The 9596-nt window shown below is 32.9% G+C and overlaps 1 protein-coding gene across 1 annotated transcript; it reads right to left on the bottom strand.

Moving 5' to 3' along the window:
* Positions 1-836: 836 nt before the first annotated feature.
* Positions 837-7904, bottom strand: LOC142348059 (uncharacterized). The gene is made up of 2 exons (XM_075399226.1): positions 7542-7904; positions 837-1075 (listed from the first exon to the last, which is right to left on the bottom strand). Exons 1-2 carry the CDS (start codon positions 7858-7860, stop codon positions 837-839), a joined length of 558 nt encoding a protein of 185 aa, XP_075255341.1. The 5' UTR covers positions 7861-7904.
* Between the last annotated feature and the right edge of the window lie 1692 nt (positions 7905-9596).

The raw sequence follows: 9596 nt of genomic DNA, 5'->3' as shown, positions 1-9596 counted from the left end.
TGCTTGCTCAAATTTAACTCAAAACTTCTCTCGCATACCAAAAAAACACACGCAAAAAATTGCTTTGATACTGAAGTCTGTAACAACATTTTCAAAGATCAAAATTTTGGAATGCATTCAATTGCTTGTGAATATGTGCAAAGCTGAAATAGAAAATTTAGGTCAGCAAGAAACAAATAACGCTTCAGAAAAACATTTAGGCAAATAGTTACCCTTACTTGAAAACCTGCCACTTACCAGGAACTTAGGAGCATTCAAAACTTGTTCTTGTTTTAAAATATTCTGTCTGGGTTTTTTTCGTGAAAAGTATCGAGCCTACGGCTAAAATTTTTGTTTACCTTACTTAAAACAGTAACTTTGTTTCCAAAAAGATGAGTTCTATTTTTATTTTTCAAAATTTTTTTCGTATCATGCAAAAAAATGTTATCAGTATAAACGAGAAAGCTATCGTCTCAATTATCGCCTTAGCTTCGGTTATGCTAGTTTTTTTTCGTATCAGTAGCAGTGCTATAAATTAGAGAAAAATCCGTTTCCTTTCGTACGTTTCCTTTGCTTTTTGACCATTTCGAATTTACTCAGAAGGGGGTGTTATGCTTTAAAACACACACAGATCAGGATCGCAAACCTTGATTATACTTCTATTGGCCTGTTTGAGTCTTTTCATACGCCCTAGCCGATATTTCGCTATTAACCGGCTCGAATGGACTTTTGTTGAACAAGCACTTGAATTCAAAAAAGTTTTGAAGGGGGTCAAAGTCCGGATCATAATTTATGTTGAGTGCCCGTGCATTTTCATGAGCAAAAACGGCCTGGCTAGGTGTTTGCATGAGTCATTTCTAACGAGGACCACATATCATATGGGCTACTAAAATATCTGGACCCGGGACTGGTCCCAGTGTAGTGGATGTTGACGTTATTTGCTCTGGTTTGTAGTCATAATCCTCGGTGGACTCGACTGACGTCTGTTGAGATTGTTCCTGTTCGGTTGTTGTAGCGGCTAAATAATCAACATCTTCTTCAGGCGAGGTTGTAATTGCTGCGGCTGCTTCATTCCCGTTTGACACGACACCTTGAACTGAAATTTAAAAAGAACCTGTAATAAACAGAAAAATGTCTAAACGGAAAAAAATAACGTGAAGAAAGGTTTGATAAACTGGTTCAGCGCTCTTTTTCTACTACAACGCACTAATTAATAGTTAGGTAAATTTATCTGCACAATTTTCCCCCAAAATTTTCCCCTAAAATTAATAATGCATATATCATTCAAATTAGTTCAATAACGTTCAATATTGAGTCATGTGTCATACTAAGGTGCTAATATAGGAATTAGTGAAGATAAGATAAGACAAATGAGCGGGTAAATCGAGAAAAAAGCTAAGGAATTGGTAAGTTGGACAATGACTTGATTGGTTTCTCCAAAAACTTCTACAATAATCAAGGGTCTCTGCCAGTCTACGTAGAAATTGAAAATCAGACACTATTGCAATGCAACTTTGAACTGCTCATATGTGAGATGAACCGGGGTAACGGAAAAAGTAATCATCGGTGAAGTATAAAGAACGTCAAAAATGAGTTAGCAGCCCACAGATTTAAGAAGTAAAAATCAACTGTTGGCGTTTTATTAATCTAAGTTTTAATCTAACTTCCTGTACACCACCGATCCCCGGCACTAATCCTCTTGCCTATACTTATGTAATTCACATAAAACAGAACGCTCAATTACCAAAAGTCAAACTTCATCCAAGCTTCGGAGTAAAAAAAATTACGAGGAGTTCATCAACTTTAAATTATTTACCTTGAGATTTCAGGTATGTGAACGTATGTGTTCCCACCTCTCTTGAGGGGTGGAGGAACTATATACTCAACTGGTTTTTTTTGCTCAGACAAATTTGGTTCATCGATATATTCATGGCAGAGAGTTGTGAGTGGTATCATTAAAAAGCCCATCCAGCGTAGAATATAGAATTAAAAAGATTTGTTTGAATTTCATTTTCTAGAGCGATTTATCGAGGTTTAATTTTTTGTGAATATTGAGACTGATTTCCGGAAGTTTTGTCGAAAATTTAGTCAGCTTTTGTTAAAATATGTTAAAATTGTTAACAACAGTAATGTTGATATGATTTTCAAAGCAAACTTTTGTTGACTATTTTGGTTATTTTTTTGGCAATAATTTTGGCTAATTAATTCAAAATTCAGCCTTTGGTTATCAAAAATAGCACGAGTTAGGGTTCTATAGTCAACTTCGATAAGATTTGCCAAAAATACATGCCCAAAAAAACACTAAATAAATCTTTGTAAAATCGAAGGGGGCTAGCCTTCTTCACACGTCAAATGATAAGGCTCTAGATTTAACTCTTGGGTGGTTTTCGTTAACTATTCTTGATGATTATCAAAAACGCAGCATTTGTTTATAATTTTTTTCAATAAAAAATTATCTATGTCTGTAAAATATACAATTAAGTGTTCGTTGTGGACGAAAAGCATTTTCAAGGATAGTTTTGGTTCAATCTTGGAGTGTGACAATCCAAAAACAAATCTGTCTTTTTTTTAAATCCATCTTTAATAATTTGATTAAAGAAAAGAACAATGCAAATCAAAGCTATCTTGAGATAGGTCCAATTGGCTTCCTCAGCAACTCCAAAATGATATATGTAGTGTTTTACTCGAAAACCTGTGGTCGTTTCGGTCAACTTAGAGCTTAGTTTCAGCAAAGAATGATGCAGCCTTGATTCAACCGGATTTCACATTTTTTTTAATTTTAGGCATTTGCCCAGGTTTCACGCCTTTTTTCTCTTTATTTCTTGTTGTGACATAGTTGACAATTCACTTGAAGCTTTTCTGGGCTTCATAATGAGGCACACTTGAACATAACAGAATCTTTAAAGGTACAGATTATGGTTCTAACGGCTTCGACACCACTTTCTCGACGAAAAAAAATGTGTTTTTTTTTTAAATTTTGGCTTCAACTGTTGTTTTCACTTTTTTTAGTTGTATGAAATTTCCCGGAATTGGTTAGATCTGTCTGGTTGTTCTGGAGGGATACATGAGCCTATATTCTGATTTGAGAGAATAGTTGATGGCTTTCATTACTTTGAAAACAATTGTTTAAAAAACACTTTCTAAATTTGCATTTTTGTTCTTTTTTGTGTGTTTTTATGACCTGGTCTCGTTGATTAAAGATCACATATAACGATATTGGCGTCGTGAGAAGGTGTGAATGTGCAAAATTGAAAGTTTTAATAGAATTCATTATGACAGTACTGGCTTTGACACGGGCTTTTCGCAAAACCAAAGAATTATTTTTGTTTTTCATCTATATTTGACGTTGTTTTTAAAAGCGTAAAGCATAATCAGAAAAATTACAGATCTCCAAGGCTTTCCTCTAACAAATAAAATGATTTACTTCTTTATTTAATTTTGTAGCTAATGGCTTTCATGGTTTTGAATATAATTTTTTTTCGAAAAACAAAATTTTTTAAAATTTTATCTCCTTTTCGCTCTTTTGTAAACTTTTTTACCTTGTCTCATTATTGAGTGCTCATGTTCCGCATTATAAACATCTGACGAAAGTGCAAGCAAACATACTTTGAGGGGGAGAAGATGGTTTTACGGCTTCCACAGCGTTTTCCCACACGTTTCATTTCAATTTTTGTTTGTTGTCTCTATTTGTTGTTCCTTTTGTAACCGCATAAAGTAAGACAAGTCCTAATGAGCTCCTATATAAATATCGACTAAAACAAAACGTTTGCATACTTTCAATTGATATCTAATCGTGTTCCTATCTTTGAAATTATTGATTTTAAAAATATAAGCTAATTTTTTACCATTGCTGTTTTTTTTACTTTTTGTCTAATTATAACCGAGCTTTATCATGGACTTGTCCCATGTCTTTTTAAATTAGGAACAAGTTGTTTTGCTCAATTTCAGTTTTTTTACGCTATCTTGACATGCTATTTTTTTTCAAAATTGGACATAAAGTTTTGGATTTAATTAATGTTTGTTGTTATTGCTGTTTGATTTTATTGTTCGTCTTGCCGCGCAATCTTAATAATGGCAGATCTCATCAATCTCATGCAGTTTTTTCTACTTTGCCTAAATTGCGTTGGAGGCGAAATTTTTTTTCGTAAACAATTTTTTTTGAAAAATACTTGAATTTTGTGGTTTTCTATCTGTTCTCATGTGGATGAGCGGGGCCGGAACTTAATATATAAACGCACATTACCGAGCCTCCTTGTCTCATCTAATTTTCATAGATATGCGGGACGACTAACGAAGATCTATGGTAAAAAAAGTTGCTTTCAAAAATTGGTTTGAAGTTAGAAAAAAAATCGCGTAAAAAATCCTAAAAAATTCAATATACTTTTGTTTGGAGGAATTGATTAGAGTACCGAAGGGAATTCAGACTACGCGAAGCCGAGATAAATCACAGACTGACCTCGATTAATGATTCAATAAATTCTGTTCTCCAATTGTTTTAGACAGCCTGAGAAATTAATTAAAATGGCCTGTTTTTGAAAATTAAGTTTTCGCTCACTTCTGAGAACAAATTGAACAAAAGGGCTGACTTAATCTAAGAATTCTTCATTTCAGAAATTTAAACATCGTTTTAGAACCAGAGAATTGATTGCAAAAACTCTAATTTTATTACAGGGTAAGAATTAAAGAGCGACAGTCAATTAATGAGATTAAAAAACATACATAATCAATCAAGATCTTGAAATCAATATTATTTTTCTCATTTAGCACAATACTGTTAAACAGAACCTTTCTTCCCGCCAAAGTAACTGGATTACCGTAATAGGCTCGGCATATTTTTTTCAAATCATAGGAATTATTTAAAAACTAAATAGAAAACTTCATCTTCAACGGAATTGTACAGATCTAATTCAAATAAGCTTTTTTTCCAAGACTACCAACTTGGAAGGACAAAAGATTCATAATGTTCTATTAAAGAGAACAGTGCCAGCTGGCAAACAGTGCAAGTTGCAGTCTACTAAATGTCCAAGTTGACCACTTAGTAAGAATTTGTCATCACTAAAGTACTCATGCTTTCCTATGACCAATCTCTATTTTTCTTGTACTTCTCGCAGAGTACTCCTCTTTGAGGATGGAAAGTCATTAGATCACCACTAAAATTTTACACTGTTTCGACAGAGTACCGACGAGCTTTATAAAACTTTGGCCGGACATAACTTTAAACATAAATTTATTTACTCATAAGAAGCCTTTATTATATTGAGCTAACATCTCTAAGATCTTGTTTTTGTTATTCCTTAGTTTGTCAACTTTAAAGTTTTGTCTATCTAAGTGGTAATGATAGCGTGGTCACTCATATAACATGACACTTCCGGTTCGCTCTGTTGTGGGATGATTGAATCAGGAGTTGTTGACATGTAGGACTAGGTTTGTTTCTAGTTTCTTGCTGCCTTAAAATGATGTTTTTCGGGGTCCATATTTTTTCTAAATACATTTTTATTGCATTTTGATATGAGGATGTATGTAATCTATGCGTATGATGTGATTTTTTTTATTGCTTAAAAAGATTATTTTGAATCCTCCTCGTTTTTATTTTGACCACTGTTAAATTGATTCGCTTCGTGTCTATTCCGTTATCTTAGCTCATCAATTTTTGCTAAATTGTGAACCTTTAATCAATAGCAGTGAAATTGGAAGAAAACCGTTTAGACGGCTAAAGAGAAATGGTTGATTATATAGAATTTATTAAGAGAAAATTGATAGAATTATAATTTATTAATTCTTGTTGGTGTGACCTGCCGCTGCGGATAGGCATTGCCAATTTCTTGTCGTGTTCTGGGATTATTTTTTTTCTGACCTCCAAATATTTTTAGTAGGCAGTTATATATGCAGTCTTTTCATTTGGTTTTTGTTTCAAGGTTAGTTTTGCTTCTTTTCTAGAAATATTTTTTCGAGCCGTTTACATGCTTGAGTTGGAGGTTTGTCGTAGCAAGGATAAGTGGCTGTTTGTGAAGTGTCCTGCAAAACGGCAAGTTATCGAATTTCGGATTTTTCGTACCAAGCTTTTGGTATTGAATTTGTTGCACTCACGTTATTTTTTGGTGAAGTGATAGTTGATTTGTTCTTGTCTAATATCTGTTTCTTGGGCGACTTTTTTCTACAATCAAATTTTGAGTTCGGTTTCCCAATTTGAGTTCAGTTTCAATTTCCAGCAATCTTTCTATTGCATTGATAATGGCTACGATAAAGATTGGCTGTAAGTTCAGATGTACTGTCTGTGTTTGCAGAATAGTTGGCGGTGGTAGTTATTTTTTCCAATTTTACTCAATTTCAGATTTTGTGGAAATAAAAAATTGTACAGAAATTGAAACTCATGGTCACATCAAACAGTACAGATGCTTGGCGTAATTATGTCTGAGTACCCCGGACACTAGTTCAATAGTAAATCAGTGGTGGAATATTGTATTCCAGTGGTATATCGTGGGCCCAGTACTGTAGGCCGGTACTCAATTTATCTTAAGAGTATCTTGATACTCATGACGTGCTGTGTAAGTTTCTTAGATACTTTTATCTAAAAATATACTGAGCATCCATGATTTTGATTTGCATAATGCTCATGGGAAAATCATGAAAAAATATGAAAATTTCGAAAAAAATATTGAAAATTTGGTCGGTACACTTTTTGAGCATGACGACGACTTACAATATTGATGCTGCAAGAAGCGTATCAAAATTAGAAAAAACACCCGCCAAAACCAGAAATGCAAACCGAGTTCCTGGAAACTGCCGAATTTTTGGGCCCAATTTGCAGATTTTTATGGTTTTTATTTGAGATTTTAATGAAAATTTATATGAATTTCTTAAATGCAATGAATGTAAAAATCATTTTTTATGCGTAATAGTTTCAGTAATCAATCATAATCTAACTGCAGTGCAGTTGTTTTCTTTCTCTAAGTTGAGTTTAATGGAGTTCTTGTTTTTTCTTTAACGATTTAAAAGGCTGAAAGACAATTCTGAACAGTTTAAATTAAGATTAAGAATCCAATGGTTCTTTTACTCTGAATAGACTTTATTTTTTGTCTGAATTTACTCTTTTTAAAGTAAAAAGTGCCATGATCATAATATGTTCAGTGTAAAAACACAGACTGAGAAATACTATCATTAAGCGCTGATTTACAATGTTACTATGATCCGGGACCGCCGTTGTTTAATAACAGTGTATTCTACAGTCATATTTTTTCAAAGAAAAAAATTGGAGATGTAAGAACTTTCTCGCGGTAGGTGCAATTTTTTTTAATTCAGCACTAGTTCTCTAATCTGAACTCGTATCTAACGCTCAGCCCATATCAGTACTGCGCAAGTGTAAAATCAATCTGAGCTTAGTAACGAATTATAGACTGATTGTCTCTGATCAGACCAACCCTGACGGAATCGGCCTCTGATCAGACCCAAATCAGACTATTCTCCGGATTTCGATTATCACGTCAATTGTCATGACACTTCGATATGTTTATGGACTGGTTTATGTTGACTGGAAAATCAGATCTGAAACGTGAACGCGATACCTGGAGATTTTGGATGACAGTTTTTAACTTGGTCCGCACATTCCTCCATGTCATAAAAGGCAACTTTCTCAGCCCCGTTCAAACACTTTTTAATCGAATTTAATGCGCAATCGACGTAATAACTTCCTTGTTCTTCATCTTCCATGCATTCTCGCATGTTTTTATCCAATTTTTTCATTTTGATAGGGTCATAATCTCTTTGTTCGTGTAAACATCTGTAAAAGGCTCTTTGTAATTTGTCAGGATTCTTGCAATCAGCTTTTACTGTTATTACCAAGGAACATAAAATCATAACTTGATGGAGTATACAAATTTTCATATCGCTGAGATGAAAAATTTACTCGTATATCGTGACTTTATAAAAACTTTGGTTTTAGTGTAATTAAAGCAGATTATTTTTTAAGGAGTGGCCACAAATTGCGAACAAAACTACAAAATGTGGGCCTACCTCAAAAGTAAGCCAATAAAATGTTATCAAGAATCATTTCCTTTTAAGACGCAAAAAGTGATCTAAGTCATCGTCTGTTAAGTCTATACCACTTTATAGTTTTATAAAAAACAAAAAGAAAATTGAACAAAGTTTTCAAAACCGAATGTTGAAAAAAAGGCTGAACTTGTTCAAAGCGGCAAAAAATATTCAAACTGATAAACTGTTATAGTTTTAGTGGCCAAAACTCCGATGCCCGCTTATCGTTCCCATTCTCTGAACGTGATTTTTTGTTCTTTAAATTATTGAAAAAACTTTTTTTTTCGCGAAATATGGAATTTCTGAGCCTTAAATGATGACCAATATTTTGTCATTACCATAGAGTTAATTAATGAAATGATTATTGAATTTCATGTCTAAATCAATTTTATTTGCGAACTTGGCTTAATGCTCTAAACATTTTGCAGAAAAAACTGATAGAAGCTTTTTTTCAAAAAACCAAAAGGTTCTACGTGCAAAGTTAAAGTTTTCCTTTAACTTTATGCTCATCGATTTGTTTTTCGGAAAATTTGGACCAATCTACTGAGAACCGACAAAAGCGGGCACATTTTTGAAAGCAACAATTGGACTTAGATGATATTCTTCGCAATTTCTTCCAATTTCTTCCGTAAGTATTTCTCGTAAAAAGGATGTGCATCAGCTGGACATTTTGAGCATAGAGATGGCACCTGGAATCAAAAGTTCCATTTTTAAATGATTGAGAATTCACAAACTTTCAGCTTACATTTTTATGACAATCATGCTTCTAGTTTTTAATTAGGAAACCTCAAACTCTGTTTCAAGAATTGTTATATATTTATATGAGCTATGAAAAAAGGACATGATATATGAAGATCAAGTTCAATCGAAGTCAAAAAGATACAAAAAATTGAAAAGGTAAAAAATTCTTAAGCATCATTTAGCACCATTTTTGATAAAAATATGTAGATTAGGAAGCGCATTAAGATCCAGCATTCATTAACCGATTTGCAAAATATTTTTCTGGAAGAGATATAACTGTAAAGTATCCCTTTGTTAGCTTCGATCACAATATACTAACTGAGCAAATAATTCCCACGCTCTTGACGGTTAGTGGGAAACTATTAAATTGAATTAACCAACTAGCGTTGAGCTCGACAGGTACAAACATGTAAGAAACTAACTAATTGACTTTTTTCTATTAAATGCAGCAAATTGTACTTTTTTTGAACTATTCATTTTGTAATGTATATATATATATATATATATATATATATATATATATATATATATATATATATATATATATATTCCTTTATTAGCGCTTTTTTTCAATTTTAACTTTTATTGATTTTTCATATAAATAACGCGCTTTTGAATGGACTTTTTTGTTTAATATTCCGTTTGTTTAATATCGTAGGGGACATAGTTCTACCAAGCAAAATAATTAAAAAATAGTTGTCATGGGTTAGCAAAAAAGGGTAAGCATTTGTCATTTGTTAACAAAAACTGGCAATTAGACAAAGTCCATTTGGTGCTTAAATGGAGCTCAACGTAAAAGATTCAATACGTAAAAAAATTGCTCCTCTGTTAAAATTTAATGAACTTTG

The sequence above is a fragment of the Convolutriloba macropyga genome, chromosome 10, assembly GCF_964194025.1.
Source record: "Convolutriloba macropyga chromosome 10, txConMacr16.3, whole genome shotgun sequence".
Classification (NCBI taxonomy): Eukaryota; Metazoa; Xenacoelomorpha; order Acoela; family Convolutidae; genus Convolutriloba; species Convolutriloba macropyga.
This window is presented reverse-complemented; position numbering and strand designations above follow the sequence as displayed.